Source organism: Marmota flaviventris, chromosome 19 (assembly GCF_047511675.1).
Source record: "Marmota flaviventris isolate mMarFla1 chromosome 19, mMarFla1.hap1, whole genome shotgun sequence".
Taxonomy (NCBI): domain Eukaryota; kingdom Metazoa; phylum Chordata; class Mammalia; order Rodentia; family Sciuridae; genus Marmota; species Marmota flaviventris.
The window spans coordinates 22,139,932-22,158,231 of record NC_092516.1 but is presented as its reverse complement, the minus strand read 5'-3'; the positions used below and the strand labels follow the sequence as shown (position 1 = coordinate 22,158,231).

The 18,300-nt window shown below is 50.9% G+C and overlaps 2 protein-coding genes across 4 annotated transcripts; both read right to left on the bottom strand.

Moving 5' to 3' along the window:
- Positions 1 to 4,016: 4,016 nt before the first annotated feature.
- Positions 4,017 to 9,833, bottom strand: Tgfb1i1 (transforming growth factor beta 1 induced transcript 1). 3 transcript variants are annotated; one of them, XM_027948752.2, is made up of 11 exons: positions 9,570 to 9,717; positions 8,205 to 8,320; positions 8,039 to 8,091; positions 7,788 to 7,930; positions 7,536 to 7,623; positions 7,314 to 7,419; positions 7,009 to 7,203; positions 5,688 to 5,861; positions 5,312 to 5,393; positions 4,861 to 5,009; positions 4,017 to 4,691 (listed from the first exon to the last, which is right to left on the bottom strand). In XM_027948752.2, exons 1-11 carry the CDS (start codon positions 9,685 to 9,687, stop codon positions 4,425 to 4,427), a joined length of 1,491 nt encoding a protein of 496 aa, XP_027804553.2. In that variant the 5' UTR covers positions 9,688 to 9,717; the 3' UTR covers positions 4,017 to 4,424. The 3 variants fall into 3 exon arrangements, with proteins under 3 accessions (XP_027804553.2, XP_071461500.1, XP_027804554.1); XM_071605399.1 differs by lacking the exon at positions 9,570 to 9,717 and adding an exon at positions 9,230 to 9,555; XM_027948753.2 differs by lacking the exon at positions 8,205 to 8,320 and having other exon boundaries at positions 9,570 to 9,833.
- A 1,650-nt stretch (positions 9,834 to 11,483) lies between these two features.
- Armc5 (armadillo repeat containing 5) lies at positions 11,484 to 18,018 on the bottom strand. Its single transcript, XM_027948373.3, has 6 exons — positions 17,444 to 18,018; positions 15,980 to 16,087; positions 15,094 to 15,880; positions 13,491 to 13,990; positions 12,670 to 12,802; positions 11,484 to 12,569 (listed from the first exon to the last, which is right to left on the bottom strand). The coding sequence occupies exons 1-6, from the start codon at positions 17,910 to 17,912 to the stop codon at positions 11,750 to 11,752; spliced, it is 2,817 nt and encodes a 938-aa protein (XP_027804174.1). The 5' UTR covers positions 17,913 to 18,018; the 3' UTR covers positions 11,484 to 11,749.
- Positions 18,019 to 18,300: the final 282 nt, after the last annotated feature.

Below are 18,300 nucleotides of genomic sequence, written 5' to 3'. Positions count from 1 at the left end.
TCCTCAAGGGACCAGTATCTGGATTCCCCTAGGGGAGGGATTAATGGTTACCTCAGGGGCAATGAGCCGACAAGTCTCCTAGGTCTTGTCCCCCCTCTGCAGATTTATTTAGCTGAATCAGGCCATATCAAGGCCGAAGGCTGGTCCTGGGGAGCTGAGCCCTTTCAAGTTCAGAAGCACTCCTCTCTGGGCCTTAGCCTCCACCCCCTCCTCAGTGTCCCAGGCTCAAAGTAACCTCATTCACCCCCTAAAAATATTATCTCCTTCAGCCTTAACCTAGGAAGACTTGTTGATCCAGGTTCTGTTAATCCAGAGAGATCTTGGGTAGTGGGGGTTACCAGGGATTGAACATGGGGGTGCTTTACCACTGAGCCACACCCCCAGCCCTAAAATTTTTTTGAGATAGGGTCTCCCTAAGTTGCTTAGGAACTTGCTAAATTGCTGAAGCTGGCCTCGAGCTAGCAATCCTCCTGCCTCAGCCTACAGAGCTGCTGGGGTTACAGACATGCACCACCATGCCAGGTGAGAAATTATTTTTAACCCAAATCTGTTAGGATCACTCCCCTGCTCAGAAATCCTCCATAGCTCCCCAAGACACTCAGGAGAAGTACAAGCTCCTTGGCTCAATTTTCCAGGTCTGCCAAGCCCTGATTCCTACCTAGCCCCATAGCTTCTCCATACCAAAACTAGAATGAAGTCACAATTTCCTTACCACTTTCTTGCCCTATCCAACCCAGACTTTCTTTTATCTTTGTTTTCCTCTTTTTATTCCTGAACTGGAAATTTTCATGCCCCTCTAACTTTGCTGTGCCTTCTGCTTAGAGCACCTCCCTGCTTCCCAAATGGCCAGCTCTTCTTCAGCCCTTGGTATCTAGTCTATGACACCTCTTGAAGAAAGACTTCTCTGATTTTTCTGATAGAGTTCTGAGCACATTGTGTGACCCTTGTACAGGTCTGTCTCCCCAACAAACTAGAGACTCCTCAAGAGCAGGGACTGATCCAATTCATCCCTGGACTCCCACTGCTCAGCATAGGACCAGATGTAAGAAAAGATGGTGATTATTTGCACATCTGCCTTTCTAGGACAGACCAGACTTGGAAGTCAGGAAATGGAGGCGGGGGACTCCTATCTGATTATGGCAACTACAATCACCCTTGCTATAGGAAACAGAGAAAAATATTTTCGGGAATATGATGAATTTGCTTAAGAAATGCTTTAATATAGTTTCCTTATAAATAAATCCCTCAGATAAGAAAAGTCTGAAACCAAAATAGGCAGGGAACTGGGAGCAAATCACACTTATTTCAAGATATGGGGAGCTGAAGAGGGAGGAATGGAGGTGGGAAGATTCACTGGGTGTAAGGAATTTGGCTGTGGATATGTACAAGGCAGCGTTCCTCTGGTGAGAAAACTCCTGGAAGGTAACAGGTGCTGAGATTTGGATATTCTACAGTTTCTCCCTGGAACTAGTAAGATGACTAATACATGCTCAGTGCCTAGCTGCTATGGTAATGTCCTTTGGTAGGAGGCTCTGTACTAGAGTCTTATCAGTCTCAACCTTAATCTCAAACACTCAGCTTCTGGGAATAAAGGAACTCTCTTAGACAACACCAATGTGTCACTGCACCTAATCCTGCCCACAGAACAGTAACTTTATACAATGAGCAATATGTACTAATGACGTCAATGACCTAATATAACCTATGGAGATTATATATATATATATATATATATATATATACACACACACACACACACATATATAATATAGCTGGCAGCTCAGAGGAGCAGCCCTTTAACTTGACCCCTGCACCTTGCTTGCTTCTCTCTCTTTCTCTCTCTCTCTCTCTCTCTCTCTCTCCAACTGGGGCGCCAGCTTGAGTTCCTGTCCTGGCTTCACCACTATCTGTATAGTCTTGCACAGGTCACCAGCTTTCCAGCCTGTGGCTTATCTAATATTTGATGTACACTCATCTCTTGGTATTTGTGTGGAATTGGTTTCAGGAGGCCCCTGAAGATGCTAAAAACTGGAGACAATCAACTCCCTTGGATTTAATGGCATAATATTTGCATATAACCTACTCACATCCTCCCATATACTTTAAATCACCTCTAGATTATAACACCTAATGCAATGTAAACGTTGTATAAATAGTTGTTGTACCTTATTGTTTAAGGAATAATGACATATTCCTTAAACAAGGGCCTACAAGGCCCTTCATGATGTAACATATATTTTCTCTTCCATCTCATCTCCTGCTACTCTTGGCATAGCTCACTCTAACCCAGACACACTGGCTTTCTTTCCTTTCTTCCAATATGCCAAGCTCTTTCCTACCCCCTGGCCTTTGCATTTGCTGTTTCTTCTGCCTTGAGTGCATGTTCTTAGGCTCTTTGCTTGGCTAGCATCTTCTCAATCTTCAAGTCTCAGCCTAGACATTACATTTCACAGAGGTTTTCTCCAACCCCCTGGCTCTTTCCCCACCTCCTCTTAGTTCTCTTTTTTCCCTTTTCACTCTCCCTCCTTTCCTTTCTTCCCTGTTCCTTCCTTCATTGACAAACATTTATTGAGCACTCATTATTTACTAGACACCATCCCAGACACTGGAGAAACAATGGTCAGCCAAACAAACAGGTTGCCTGCTCTCAGGAGCTTTCGTTCCAGATTCAGAAACAGACAAAAACAGGTAACAAACACCTATTCACAAATGATAAGTGCTATGAGGAAGCTAGGGAGGTGCCATGAGATGGAAACTGGGGGAAGAGCTGACAGGGAAGGTCCTCTTCCTTCATTACACTTGTCACTCGTGTACTTGTTTGTCAGCTGTCTTCCCTACTACATTTTAGTTCCCTGAGGAGAAGGAGCCACATCTGCTAGGTTACCCATTTTCCCTCACCCCCACCCAAGTCTGGCCCAGTAAGGACTCAGTAAAAATTTGGTGGATTAATGAATCAAGACTGGAGATGGCCAGTTTGGGCATCCTCAAGAGAGCGAGGTAGTTGACACTAGAGAATGGACAGCATTCCCCAGGGAGGACATGTGGTAGGGATAAAGCAGAACTGGGAGGAACCAGGAAGACTTGGAAAAGAAAAGATCTGAATATCTGCCAGAGGCCAGCATGTATTCCTAGGGGTCTAGGCGCTCTCCCTAAGGAACTGCAGGATCCAAGGTAAAGGTTCTAAGACTCATAAAGGTCTCTGGGATTTGGGGACTTCCAAGGAGTCAGAACTCCTCCAGACCTGAAAACCCCTGATCCCACCCTTTTCTGCTCTGACTTATCTCAGGCATCACTTCCTCCAGGAAGCCCTCATTGACTCCTGCTCTAATTTAGAAGTCTCCTTCCATCTCCAACAGCCTCCAGTGCTTCCCCCAGTCACTCTCCTGGCCACACCACGTGTTATCTATCTCTTCCACCAGCCTGGGAAGCTGTGCCTAGGCATGACTTATCTCTGTGTACTCAGCACCACCCAGCATGCCTGATGGAGTTACTGATGAACCAGCAGGGAAAGTAAATAATGAGTCTGAACGTGCTGACTTCCCTGCCATGTCTACATGACACCTACAGGGGGTAGAACATATGGGGGTGGGGGAGTTAATACTAGTAAGAGGCAAAGAGCACAGATCCAAACGGTGGATATAACTTGGCACTTATGGAAGGAGCACAATCTCTGAGGTTACTTTAAGGGGATAAAAATCTGGAAACCAAAGAAAGAACAGCAATTTCCTTATTTCAAGGATAGAGGAAGCTGAGGAAAGGAGGAATGAGGGCAGGAAGATTCAATAGGGCCCCAGGCTGCTGTCCTGGTTCTGCCACTATCTGTACAATCCTGCGCAGGTGGCTGCCCTTTTCAGCCTGGGGCTCAACTGATAATTTGAAATACCCAAGTTAAGATCTGAGGTTGTAGTTCCTGCTCTGGCCACAGGGTTGCGGCCTAGAACTTAACTCCCGACCGAGCCGCACAAGGGGCGGGGACTTTGATGGCAAGGTTCTTCGGCGCAGAGACACAGCACCACTGAGACGTGGAATGTGTATTTATGTACGTAGAAAAAAAGTGCACAGAATGGTGAGGAAGCGGGAAGCAGGGATGTCCTGATCTGGCCTCTGACTGGTCGGAATTGCAAGGACGCTTCCTCCAGTCAGGGGGCTGTTTCAAGGGTGGGAATAGAGTGAAGGATTCACTCGGGATCTCTGTTGAGCCTAAGATCCTCTTGGGGCGTGTGGGTTAGGATGGGTGGGGCCTTTTCTGAACTTGGCCACCGGGGGACGTAGTGTACTTTAGGGACGGCTCTCTTCAGCAGGTGGGGCTACAAAGATCGGGAGTTGGGAACAGCCATAAGTTCAGAAAGCAAGACCTTGGGGTCTGGAGGACTCGCTCTTTTTCTTTGCGGGAGCATGGCCTCACGAACGGGGAGCTCTGCGGATCAGCCGAAGAGCTTAAGGAAGCAGGGCTGGCAGTAAGGCTTGCCGGCGCGCTCCTGGAAGGAGCCCTTGGTGAGGGGGCGCAGGCAGAAGGTGCAAGTGAAGTGATCCGGGTGGAAGCGGCGGCCCAGGGCCGAGACGCAGCGGCCAGTCACTGGGAGGCCACACGTGGCGCACAGCGAGCCGCGCCGCGCATGGAAATGGTTTTCGCATAGCGGACGGCCCTCGTGCTCAAAAAAGCTGCCTCCCGAGAAGGGCGCGAAGCATTCCTGGGGAAGAAAGGCCGCGAAAGAATGAGTCAGCAGCCAAAGCCCGGACCTGATAACTAGTACTGGAATAATTCACCCGTGACCCCTGCTAAGCCTCGCCCCGCCCTGGGCTCCTAGTCCTGCCTCCCGCTGACCCTTCCCTGCAAAGTCGGGTCCCACATCACCGCACCCTGCAGACGAAGCAGTCAGGGTGCCAGAGCGCGCTGAGGGCTGAAATGTAGTTATCCAGAATGGGGCCTTGGCAGCCCTGGCAGCGCGGCGCGAACAGCTGCAGGAAGTCCCGGCGGCAGTAGGGGCGGCCCTCACGCTCGTGGAAACCTAGGAGCGAGAATCGAATGGAATGAAAAAACAAAAACAAAAAAAAAAAAAAAAAACATGGTGCGGTCAGGACTGAAGACCTGTAAAGATCTGAGACTGCAGCACCAGCAGAGGGGCAGTGAGAGTGAGTGGTAGGGACTCAGGGATGGGTCTGGCGAGAGCAGAATGGGAGGGGATGGGATGAGATGAGAACCCGTGTGAGAGAAGATAGGGCCAGGAGAAAAGTCATGGTCCTCAGAAGTCCGGGAGGGACAAGATAGCCAGTGAATCTAGGGCTGTTAAGGTGGGTGCGCAGCTCTCACCCTCATCTCCGAAGGGCTCCCCGCAGCTGACGCAGCAGAAATGCTCTGGATGCCAATGGGTGCCCAAGGCGGTAACCATCTTCTACGGGGAAGGAAAGGGAACACTCAGCGAGGCCCTCGGTCCCTTTTCCCCTCCTGCTCCCGCCTGGAACCTGGGTGACTGGGCTGAGGAATTAGTCTAACGGGCATAAGATCTAACACGGAACTCTAGAGAGTCAAAGAGAGAAAGCCAAGTCCAAGGGGCCACGGAGGTTGTGGAGTGATAGAGTTGCGGTGGAGGTGCAGGTGGGTAGGTGGAACCAATCAGGGCGACACCCACCTCACAGGCGCTCTAGATGAGACAAATATGCAATCTAAAGGGCCAGGCGGGGCTTACGTGTCGGATAGGTTGGTTGCAGAAGCCACATCGTGGAGAGAAGCGCTCGAAGTAGCACTCGGGGCAGAAGGGGGCTCCATCTTTCTCGAAGAAACTGCTACCTCCCAGGGTGGTGGAGCAGCCACCGCAAACGAAGTGCTCCGGGTGCCAGGCGCGGCCCAGGGCTGTCACCACCTGAGATTGGGCGAGAGGTCTGGGACCGAGTGGCCCTAAGACTGCCATATGCCCATTGAGCACTGGGCACTTTACAAGGCACTTTTCAAGTCTTATCTCTGAAAGACTAGGATGAAAAAATCTAACGTTCAAGGTCCTGCAACCTGTAATTGATGGAGATTCAACTCAGTTCTTCCAACTTTGCCCCAGGATTGACTTATCCACAAGGTATGCCAGGCACAGTGCATACAGCCCACAATACTTTTAGGGGCCCATGGAAGGTTTTAATTTCTTTCAAAATCAGAAAAACAAAAAATGAACTAAAAGAAAAGTATTTAAGGGGCCGAGGTTGTGGCTCAGCAGTAGAGTGCTGGCCTAGCATGTGCAGGGCCCTGGGTTCCATCCTCAGTACCACATAAAAATAAATAAACAAAATAAAGATATTTGTCCATCTACAACAAATATATATATATATATATAATTATTTCATATATAATGTCAATATTTTCATCTTTATACCAACACAGCAGCACAGGCATGATTTCTTTAAATAGCCGAAGGGACCCATAAAGATGAAAATGCCTAGAGCCCATGAAAGTCAATGCCACCCAACTTTGCTGAGACTGGCAATTCTGGGATAGAAATCAAGCACATTATCAGGAGACTCTAGGTCAACCAGTGGGCACAGCTGTTGTTAGCCACATCTGCTCAGTCCATAAGCCAAGAATCAGAGCTCCCAGACCAGACCAGACTCTAAATGGGAAAAGAAAGTCTATGGGTGCCTGAGAGATGCTGGATAAAGCAGTGAGCCTTTTGTGAGATGGGGATTTGAAAGGAGCTAGCACAGTTTCTGGCAGACAGTAAGACCACAATTGTAACTAGATTGGAATTCTCTACCACTTATATGCTGTGTGAGTCAGAGATTCAGTTCACCCACAGAACATAAATAGTGGGCTAGGAGTATAGCACAGTGGTAGAGTACATGCTTAGCATGTGCAAGGCCCTGGGTTCAATCCCCAGCACCAAAAAAAATCAGAAAAATAAAAATTATAAATAAATAATATCCCCTTTACAATGTTATTTATTTAAAGGGAACAACCCTGAGCCTGATTCTCAATAAGGATGGGTCTGTGGATATTTATCTCCTTTCTCACAGGAATCCACTTACCTGCCCAGCAATAGGTTTACTGCAGGAACCACAGAGACCCTTGGCCTGGGTGGGAACACCACGGCGGCTGAGGTCAGACTGGAGCAGCCCTAGCATGGTGTCCAGGCTGCCCTTGTTAGTTGGCTCTGGAGGGGATGGGGAACCTTCATTAGTGGAGCTCACCACTGGTGGCTGGGTTGGCCCAGAGGCTGGAAGCTGCAGTAGGGAGGACATAAGAGTTGAGTCACCAAGGCAGTAGATGTGGAAGGGTCTAAAATAGGTCAAGGAGTCAAAGTTCACACTAGCCCACACCTGGCCTGACTCACATGGTTCTGGACACGGAAGTCAGAGAGTGAGGCCATCAGTCTATCCAGCTCCAGAGTGGCCGAGGTGGCTGAAGGCTTTGGGAGAACAGGTGATGGGCTGGGAGGACTGCAAAATCATATTTGGTGTCATCTCAGAGCCTCCCAGAGAAATTTCCCTCTAATAACTCAAACATCCAAGACCCATCACTTCTCTCCCAGCTCTCCCAACTATGCCAAACTCACAGGCTGGGTCTTTTCTTGTCTTCAGATTGTTCCTCCTTCTGTTCCCCTGCAGTCACCTTGCTAGATGGGAACTGAGACATTATTTCATCTGGAGAGATAAGAGATAAGTAGTGGGCATGGGGCCATGTTCAAGCCACCCTCCCATTCAAAGGTTTGTGTCCCTTTAACTGGACATTTAGAAAGTCTGTGCCCCTTAGTCTCTACCCTGCCCTGCCCCCATCCCATCAAAGTCTGTTTCAGTAACCCTGGTACCTGTGATGTTGAATTGGGTGGCATTAAGTTCCTGAAGCAAACGGTCTAGCTCACAGAGTCCAGTGCCCAGGACACCACTGGAAGAAGAGAATGGAGGGGCCACAGGGGCCGCAGGCTTTGGCGATCGAGGCTTGCATACCGTGCTGAGAAACAGGGTAGGAGCTTGAGTTTAGGAGTGGGTAATCCAAGCCTCCTCACCTGAGCCTCAAGTGGCTTCCCCTTCTCAGTGCCCTATTTCCTAGGACCCTCACCTGTATAGATGGTCCTTGTCCCCAGAGGCTCCTGAAGATTCCCCAGACCCTGTCTACAGAGAGAAGAGACACCATGTGTGGAATGACAGGTCTGTGCTTTGCCCCACACATGCTCAAATTCTCCTAGGCCAGAGTGGCTGCCCCAGACCCCCATATCTTATCTCACCTGCGGCTGGTGGCCATAGGGTGGGGGAGGTGTGAGTGGCTCTGGGGGCCGCTCTTTTGGAGCCCCTGACCTTGGCATGTGTGAGGTGGTGGTCTCCAGGTCAGAGAGCAGGGCATCTGCAGGGAGAGGCCCTCCGGGTGAGAGATTAAGGAGTTAAGGTTAAGGGCAGAGACAGGGCCTTAATTGATTAGAGGATAATAGTTCCAAGTAGGCATTATTTGGAAAGGGCAGAAGCCAATATTAAGAACAGAGATCAAAACGCATAAACATGGGGCCAGACCAAGGCAGAGAAGTGGAAGGGTAGCAAGGAGTATTTATGAGCAGACATCCAGACTAGCTAACCCAGAGTCCAGCACAAACCCAGCCACCTGCTTCATTTACTCTCCACATCTTTCCCAATGCAGTCAAAATTGACTCTACTTGAGCCAAATCTGGATCCACTTTAAATTGCTCAATTGGCTGTTTGCCTGGCACCCAACTTCCGGATACTTACTAATTCCTCCTTCTATCTAAACAGGCCCCCACCCAGCCTGGTCTGCTTCCCAGCCCCACTGAGTCCCACCCTAAACTCCTCATTGGTGAATTTTCTGGGACCAGCTTTCTGATTCCCTTCTTCTCCCAGGTACCAATACCAGTTCCCTCTACTGAGGAGCAGCCTCTACTGCAGGGTGCCTGAACATCTTGTCTCACATGGAAGACACAGCCTTTCTGCCCCAGTTCAGCAAAGAGAGGACAAGATACCTGGGTCCTTCTTCTTGCCCCCAAACATCCCACACTAGATCCAGGTGCCTTGAACCCTTTCCCTTCCAGAATCTAGAAGCCCCTGCCCCTTCACTCTTCCTCTCTGGACATCTTAGTGGAACCCTTTACTTTTCTGTAGCATCTTGGCACTCCTCAATTATTATTCTCTATCCTGCCCCAAGGACTTGACCTTTACCATACTTAGGAGCCCTTAACTCTTTCCTTCCCAAAATCCTGGCGCAGGCCCGCTGGTCACTTTTATTTCCAAAATTGATGTCACACACCTCTCCGGTTTCCTTTCCCAGTCCCTGGAACCTAAGGCTCCTTTAACCCCTCCCTTCCCAGAGTCTCTTAGTCCAGGCGCTGCACTTCCCTGACCATCCAAAGTCAGAACTGAAGGAGCCGAGCGAAGGCAAAGGGAGGGAGCGGCCAGCCCAGGAAAGGCAGGAAGGGAGAGGCAGGAAGGGGGACGTGGAGTGGAGTCGGAAAGGAGTCTCGAGCAGACAGAGAAAGAAGCAGGAGTGAGAAGACAGGGATGGGGAGATGTGCGGACTGCAAGGGTGGGGAAGCGTTTTCAAGGCAGTGGTGAGAAGCTGGGGACCCCGGGTTCCGGGCCCCACTCACCCAGATCCTCCATGGCGGGGCGCGGGCAGGCGGCGCGGGGCGAGCAGGGCGGGGGCCGTGTCCGGTGGGGGCGGGGGGCGGGGGGACGTCCGGGAGCTGAAAGCCGGGCCGTGACCATGTAAGGAAGCTGGGACCCGTTGGGATGGGGATGGGGGGAGTGACGATGAACCGGGGAACCCGGGGTGGGGGCGTGGACGAAAAGGGAGCACCGGGGCCCACCCAAACCCAGCCCGCTGGTCTGCCGCGGAGACGGCCACACCCCGGGACTGGCCTAAACTGAACAGAGAGCCCAGGGCGGCCAGAGCCAGAGCCCCAAGTGGCTCTTCCAGCTCAGGCTGTAGAGCCCCTGTCTAATGAAACTCATAACCACAGACTACTCTCGGCCCAAAGCCAGTATTAAGTCCTAGACAGAGGCCCCTCCACCCAGGGCATTCCTGAGAGGCTTGTCAGCTGACAGAATTTTTGAGCTGGGGACAGGAGTGCTGTTCTAAGGATCTGTCAGATCCCAGATTCAGAGACCTTCCCTTGGAGACCCTGACAGACAATCAAATACAGAGATTCCAAGAGGTATACATTACTAGACCCCCCCCCAAAAAAAAAAAAAAAATATCAGAGACAGAGGACACCGAACCCAACTAGACTCTAAGGTAGAAACCTGGAAAATGATATACAAATGAACAAGGAAAATGAAACCCAGGCCCAAGCCCCAAACAGACTCAGCACTCCCAGTCAGTCTGCAAGACTAAGCCCTTCCCCAACCCTGAGGTGCCCCAGGCTATTCCAAAGTAGCCCCTTCCCAAGATTCTGATGAAAGAGAAGAAAGCAAGACAGAGACTCCAGCCCCAAACTAACCAAAAGCTTTCCCCTGACCAACACCCTGAGAACTCAAGGTAGAAAAGCGACACTCAGGGCTGCTCGCCTGGCATGTGAGCGGCCTGGGTTCGATCCTCAGCACCACATACAAACAAAGATGTTGTGTCCGCCGAGAACTAAAAAATAAATATTAAGAAATTTTCTCTCTCTCTCTCTCTCTCTCTTAAAAAAAAAAAAAAAAAAAGTAACACTCAGAGATGGGCAAGGACAGCTGTCCTGCAGCCACTCTGGTAGATAGACCTGAGAACTGAACTGTGGGTCTTAACCCAGGAGCAAGTCAGAAGCTGGGAAACTTTTTTTAAAAAAGTACTGATGCCCAGGGCAGCCCTCCAGTCCAATTCCATCCGAAAGGGCACAGGCATCATATTTTTTAAAAAAGCTCTCTGCACAGCCTGACAACCAGAGACCTAGACTAATATCCAAAGAGGCAACAGCATATGCCAACCTTAGTTTCCCCAAAGCAGACCCAGGCAGGCCCAATCCAGAATTCTCCTGAGAGTCAGGCTGTCAAGTAATCAAGGATCTGGAAGTCAGATGATAGAGACCTTGGAGACCAAAGCAATGTAAGTCCTTCCCTCACCTGAATGCAAGCACAAGGCTGTGGCTCTCTCTGGACATGATTAAAACAGTACCTTGAAATATATAGAACACAGCAGGCCTTCCCTCACCCAGAAAGCATTAAGAAACTTGGTCCAGGAGACAAAAATGGACTCTGAGACTAAGGGCCCAACAGAAAAAAGTGATGCCAAGGAATTAAACTCTACTTCACAGCATTCTTTCAGCCCTGACCAAGTTATGTGTCCAGGTGGTTGACTCTAAGCAATGAGATCTTTCCCATGGGGCCCAAAAACCACATCCCAGGGAGGAAACTGGCAACTCCACCCTATTTCAGGGCACCAGGAACCACTAGAAAGTTACTTATAAACTTCTACATGCTTGGGTGGCCTGTATCAAGACAGAGAGATCTAGACAAGACCATGCTTGGTGTGTGAAGGGGTGGGAGTACTCCCACAGGAAAGTAAGCAGAAACACAGACAATAATAATATTCAATTGCAAAGTTTTAATCTCAACCCCATAGTGCTGGGCCAAGTCAGATGCCCGGGTCCCTGGGCTCTTCTCCTTCCTCTGGGCCCCATGCCCAGACCCTGGCCTTGACTTCTCACTTCTGGGTCTTCAGACCATACTGAGGCCCAGGTCCATCCTCTCTTCAGTCCTCGATGATAACTCTGCTCAGGCTTCTCTTGTGATACTCTGAGGGAGGCCTCCTGCACAGCCAATCCATCTTTAGGTCCTCTCCCAAGAGACATCAACAGTCTAGGCTGGGTCCCTTGCCATTTGACTCAATCCCCATCACCACAGCTAGTAAAGCCTCAGTCAAGAGCCCTGCTTCCTCACCTGCTGCCTCCACAAGCCCCACAAGGGCCAGGGCCCGCTTCCTTGGGCACTGCCCTGGCCCCAGTGTCCAGCGTGCACAGTGGGCAGCCAATCGGGGCCGACCCAGGCGGAATACCTCTCCCACTGACTGTGGGCCACCCTGAGGACCCAGATGGATGCGGCCCACAGCCTCTTCCAGCTCCTCCTCCAGCCCAGGCAGCAAGAATCTGCCAGCAGCCTCCAGGGCTTCCTCAGCCTCTGAGCCCAGCAAGGGTTGGCCTGGTGGGGGCACAGGTCCCAGGGCAGCCCCACAGCCCCGGCAACCATGCAAGTGATGCAGGATAGGCCAGGCTGCACTGGGTGACAGACCTCGCAGCGGCACCAGGTTCATTTGGGCTTCGGCAAAGCTGCCAGACAGCAGGGCCCGGAAGAAAGGGGAGGCCATAGCTGAGGCAGCTCTCTGAGCAGGGAGCTGTAGGCCTGAGTCCAGTAGGAAGTGCAGGTCAGGAGCTGGGACTGGGGCTGGGCCCAGCATAGGTTCATAGAGGCAGGGGGAGGGTGGCTCTAGATCCAAGGGGATTGCAGGTGGAAAGGCTGGGCTCGCAGTGGGAGACACCAGGCCTTGGAGACAGGAAAGGGAGTCCGCAGCAAAGAAGAGGAAGAGTGGATGTGGAGCTGGCCGAGTAAGTGCTGTGAGGAGGAGACGGAGGCCACCCTGGTCCAGAAGTAGCCGGCGCCACAGAGAGGGCTTCCTAAAGGGAGAAAGGGGGTCTTTCAGAAGGTGGACAAGGTTAGGACTTGGAACAGCAACCCTCTTCCCCAACCCCTACAAGACACCCACATCCCCCTCACCGACAGATGAAGGGCAGGGTCAGTGCACAGGCTACACGTTCCTCAGAGCTCCCAGAGAGCAGCAGGTGAGTGAGGGCACCAACTCCAAAGGGCGATTCAGCCTGTACGGTCAGGTTCTGAAGCAGCATCTCACCTGCAGGGACCAGCAGACCAGGTCAGATTGGGAGTTAATGTCAAAGACTAGGGTAAGATGGATAAGACAGGGACTCTGGGCTCTTGAAAGGAAGGGGTAAAACCTCAGGACAAGAAATCGAGGTAGAGAAGAGGGGGATGACTTTGGGCCCTGGAGAGATAGAGACGCTAGGGATTAGAAATCAAGGGCAAGAACAGAAAAAAGCTTTCCCCTGACCAACAGGGGATGTGATTCTTGGCCTTCAAGGACTAAAAGAATCTACCATAAGGGCACAGAAGACAGGGAACTTCCTGGCAGTGCTGAAAATGGTGGCAGGGTCTGGGTTCACAAGTCAGTATGTCCAGGGCAGAAGCAGTAAGGACAACACAGAACCTATTGAGTAAAGAAATGCAGACAGGCAAGATTCTAGGTTGTTGGGAGCCAAGCCTGAGGTCAGGTTATCTGAGCTCCAAGATTTAAATAGATGGTAGAACAGAACTCTTTCTACATGCTACGGAGCAGAAGGGATAGTCCCAAGACCTCCTGTTCTCTTTAACTCCCCCAACACCTGGTGTCTAGGGTTGCTTGGACGGTGGGCTAGAGAGGACAGTGAGAGGGCTGATGAGCAGTAAAGTCAAGGTTCTGGGCCCACAGAAGGCACAGGAGGAAGATGGGGTCACTAATGTAAGCAGAAAGACAGAAGTCATACCCAGTTCCCGGTGCTGGCTTTGGAGTGCAGGCCGGGCACGTGGTGCAGGCCAATCGTCTGGTGCAACACCGAGCACTAGCCAGGCTCGCAGCAGCGCTGCACCGTAGCTGCGCACGAAGGCCTCAAGACAGGCAGGGTTGCAGGTGAGACGTGCCAGGATGCGTAGTGCACGTGGGCTTGGTGGGCCTGGTGCACCTGTCACATAGGCAAGCAAGCCACACAGTGCCGGACCAGTCACAAGTGCACCACTTGGGTCAGGAGCCTGGGAGAAGCGTGACAACAGCAGTAGTGCCGGCCCCTCACGTCCCCAAGGCTCCTCTGCAGCAGAAGCAGCAGGGCTACGACCCTGCATGCGTAGTGTACGCGGTGTCTGCAGCGAGGTCTGGCCAGGGGTGGGACTGACTGGCTCTGCTGGCTCTGGCAATGGACAACGCTCAGGAGACCAGTCTGGAGAAATGTCTCCGGGGCCTGCAGCATAGCCCTCAGAGATCAGCCATGACCTGCAGAGGGCAAAAAGAAAAGAAGACTGAACCCAGAGCCAAGGCATGGAAATAGAGTCAAAAGAACTGTGAAAAGAAGGTGAAGCCAGTAGGGGAAGAAGAGGGTATATTAAAGGAAGATGAGGACAAACAGAAGTGGGAGGGGGGATAAATCCTCATTCAGTAATTACTGATATTAATCATGTGCCTAGTCCTTTTTAAGTGCTGGGGAGAAGCACTGAATAAAACAAAGTTCCTGCCCTCCTGAAGTTTATGTTCTACTGAAGGGAAACAGACAACCTAAGTAAGTAAACCGTATGGTAGATTAGTGTCATGTTAGTGTGGTGTTAAGTAATAATAGTGAAAAGAAAAGGGTATTAAAAGATCCAAGACAGGCAAAAGTTGAAATTTAAAATAGAGTGGTGATGGATCCCCCACGAATGTGGCAAGAGTTGAACAAAGACTTGAAGGTGGTGAGAGATGAAGGCATGCAAGAGGAAAAGTATTCTAAGCAGACAGAACAGCAACCAGAGAGGTCCTCAGATAACACCTTCCTGTCATGTTCAAAAATAAGGAGGAGACCAGTTCTAAGAGTGCAACAGGCACCACGGACAATGATCAGAGATGAATCACAGAATTCACAAGGCTGACATTTACTGAACATTGCTTAGTGCCATTAATCTTTACAATAACCCTGTAAGGTATGTTGTTATCCTCCATTGTATGCACAAAGAATCAGAGACCCAGAGAAGTTAATTAGCCTTCCCCTGATGTCTCAGTTTGTAAGTGATGGTGACAGAATAAGAACTTGTATTCCAGAACATACCACTATAAATAATCAGTGTACGTACTACCTCCCAATGAATTTGTCTGGGGCCCAAAGTTCAAGGTGATGAGATAGAACCAATATTAAAAAGCAGATCCAAGGATAGACGCTGTGTTTAACAGGACTGGAAAGTAGTCGTGTCAGAGAACAAGAAGGAATCAGGAGTTAGAAACAACAACAACAAAATCTTATTGAGACAGAATGGAGGGTGGAGGTGTAAAGAAGGCCAAAGCAGACAAGCCCCCATCCCAAAATATATCACCTACCCTCCCTCCTAGGCCCTGTGGTGAGGACTCACCTGAGGCTTCGGAAGCTTCCAGCCTCAGGCCGCTCAGGGGTCCGTTCCTCAGGGAAGTCCCAAGAAGCCGCTTCTGTTCCCTCCTCTTCCTCATCACCAGCCTCTCCACACAGCTGCCCAGCCAGGAGAGGGACAAGTCCCAGAGCCTGTAGCCGGCCCAGGGCCCCAGTATCATAAAGAAAGCCCACAAGAGCAGCTACAACACGTGGATGCCAGGCACTGGCACGAGGGTCCCGCAGTAGGCCCATGAGCAGCTCTAAACCACCAGCATCCCGAAGCCGGGCACGGTTGATAGCCTCCCGGCACAGAAGGCACACAGCCCGCACCAACGGTTGCTGGGAAGCCGAGCTGGCTCCATTGGTGCTTCGACGCCGCCGGAGCTCACCTAGTAACACCTCCACACCACCAGCATTGCCTAGCGCAGGCCGTACTAGGCCCTGGGCACACAGGTTGGCAAGGATCAGGATGGTTGCTTCACGTACTGCCCGTTTTGGGTGAGAAGTCAGGCTGACAAGTGGGCCCAGTCCCCCACCCAGACTTAGCTGCTCAGCACAGGCCCGGGAACAGCCTCGGCTGAGTTCCAGGAGGGCACGGACTAGGGCTGAGGTTAGCGTAGGGTCTGGGGCAGCAGCCAGGAGCTCAGCCAGTGGGCGTACTGCTCCCTGCTGTGCCAGGGCCAGGCGGTGCTGGGGTGAGTCTGCTAGGTTGCGAAGGGCACGCACCACACTCTGTAGGCACTGAGAGTCCTGGCAAGCTGTCAGGCTCTCAACGAGCAAAGGAACAGCACCTGGAGAGGAAAGGGGAGGACAAAGGGTGAGCAAAGGCATCTACCTAAGCCCTTATCCCACCCTAATTCCCAGTTAACCCCACCTCATAGCCTTCTTACCAGCAGAGTGGATATCCCCACAGCTCTCAGGTTCCATGGCTAAGTTCCCCAGAGCACGGGCTGTTCGGTTCTGGATGCTATCTGTCTTCACACACTGAAGAATGGTCACTGAAAAGAGAGTTTAGCCTTTTATTTCTCTATCAGTCACCTCCAGAATATGGCTTGAGAGAGTCAGGGACAGTCTCTGAAAGAAGCTAACACGTGAGCTGGGTCTAGAGGGTATTTACTAGAAGGATGGTGGATGGGGATATTACAAGGCATTTTGGGTTTGGAAGCAGCCTTTGCAAGAGCCCAGAGGTAACACCGAGGATCTGTGCCATGATCTTATGAAGGGCCTCAAATGCCAGATAAAGAGCTCAGGACACACAGGAGCCACACAGGATTTTAAGAAGGGAAGCAATACAATACAATCTGGCAACCATGGAGGGGGATGTATTATAGGAGAAAGGAATAGAGTCTGAGATCGACAAAGTGACCAGGTGAGACTGGACAGTGGTCTGAACCAAATAAGTTACTGCACTGCTGAAAACAAGCAGTCTCTGATCACATGGTAGAAACACAGGAGGAGATAGATTTCAGAGATATTTAAAATGCAAAATAGTGACTGAATGATGGGAGTGATAACAAAATCTATTGCTTACTGAGGGGCTTATTAATCTTCCAGGCTCTTGTCAAACTCATTATAGTCCACATATGTTTTATGAGAGTTTTAAATATATTAATGCTTCCCTTTATCCAAAAAATTGAGCTTACATCAAAACTGGAATAATTTCAGAAGACAGGCATGACGTGTATAATGCATTTGCATGGTGTACTGTATACGGGTATACTGCGTTTGCATGCCACTAGGAGGCACCAATTTATCTGGGAAACAGAAAAGCTTTTGTTGGGTTCTTTTTTATTGTATGAGTTTTTAATTACTCAAAATTCCCTGCCTGTGCATAGAGTCTATGCATTCTATCTTTGCATTAAGTTTTCTCCATACTCCAATTATGCAAGGTGGCTATTATTATTTCATTTTACAAGGAATCCTAGTTTTGGAGGTGTAAGGTACCTTTATTGGTATAGCTAACTACACCAATTTCTGAACTTCACCTTTTTGCCTGCAGCTCATCCAAGGGGGGTTTCAGTCCATCGCACAAGCTCAGACTATTAATTTCATAAATGCAAGACAAGAATCATCTGAAGTATCATTAATAACCCTTTAGTCTCCAACTGCCTAGATGCGGGAGAGGTGCCAACACCTACATTATGGTTGTAATTATCTGGTCTGAGCTCGGGTATAACCTACAGAAAAAGTAGTGACGTCATGGGAGAGTAGTGACAGCTTGAGAGATAGGTGGGCGGCGCCGTCATAAAGCACGTTATTCCAGGGTTTGACACAAAGTATTCAAACCAGCCTAGGACTAGACAAGAGGGAAGGGCGGGTGAAATCATTCTAGGAAATGGAGGCGGAGCACTTACCCAAAGGGAGAATGCCTCCGAGTCTGCGCACTTCAGCCCGGCACGCCCCTTCCGTACAGCAGTTGGCTAGGATGCTGAGAGCCAAGTCCAGCGTCTTGCGCAGGCGCACTGGCGGCGAAGGCGTCGACCCAACAGAGTGGGTGGAGTCAGAGGAAGGGGCGGAACCAGAAGCCGCTGACGCAACCGACGAGGGGGCGGAGCCAGGACCTGCCTCGGACGGGGCGGGGTCCGCTGCAGCCGCTCGCCGTAGCAGCGCGAGAAGGGGGCGGAGCCCGCCGCGTGCCCGGAAGCGTTCGATTCCCCCCGCTGCCTTGATGTGGCGCGTGCGGAGAGCTAAGAGCGCGCGGCCCAGGGGTGTCTCGTTGCTAGCTAGGTCCTTTTCCCCACCCTGACCCTCCCCTGCTGCCGCCGTGAGCTGCGCGAGGCAAAACGAGAGCGAGTCCGTAAGGGTTGGTTTCGCAGCCGCCATCTTGGCTCGGGCCTAGGGCTCCGCCCCGCTTCTCGCCGCTTATCTGAGACAGCGGAACTGGAAGAGAGGGGCGTGGCCAGACTATCCTTGCTGACGCTTCTTAAATAGCGCCGCCGCAGTTATCATGCGAGTCGGAAACCGTAGTTCTCTTTTCCGGAACTCTGGTTCTTGCACAGCCGCAGAAGGCACGTGGGAATGGTAGTTATGTTATGCGAGTCTAAGAGACGCGTGAGGTGTATGCTGGGATATGTAGTCAGCACCAAGCTTAACACGCCTCTTTTAAGATGGAAGGGAAACTTTCTTCCTAGGGCCTCGAAGTGTGCTGGTGCTTTGGAGAACCCAGACGTCCGACCATGGAGTCTTTGTGCTGTGCTGCTCTGAATGACTT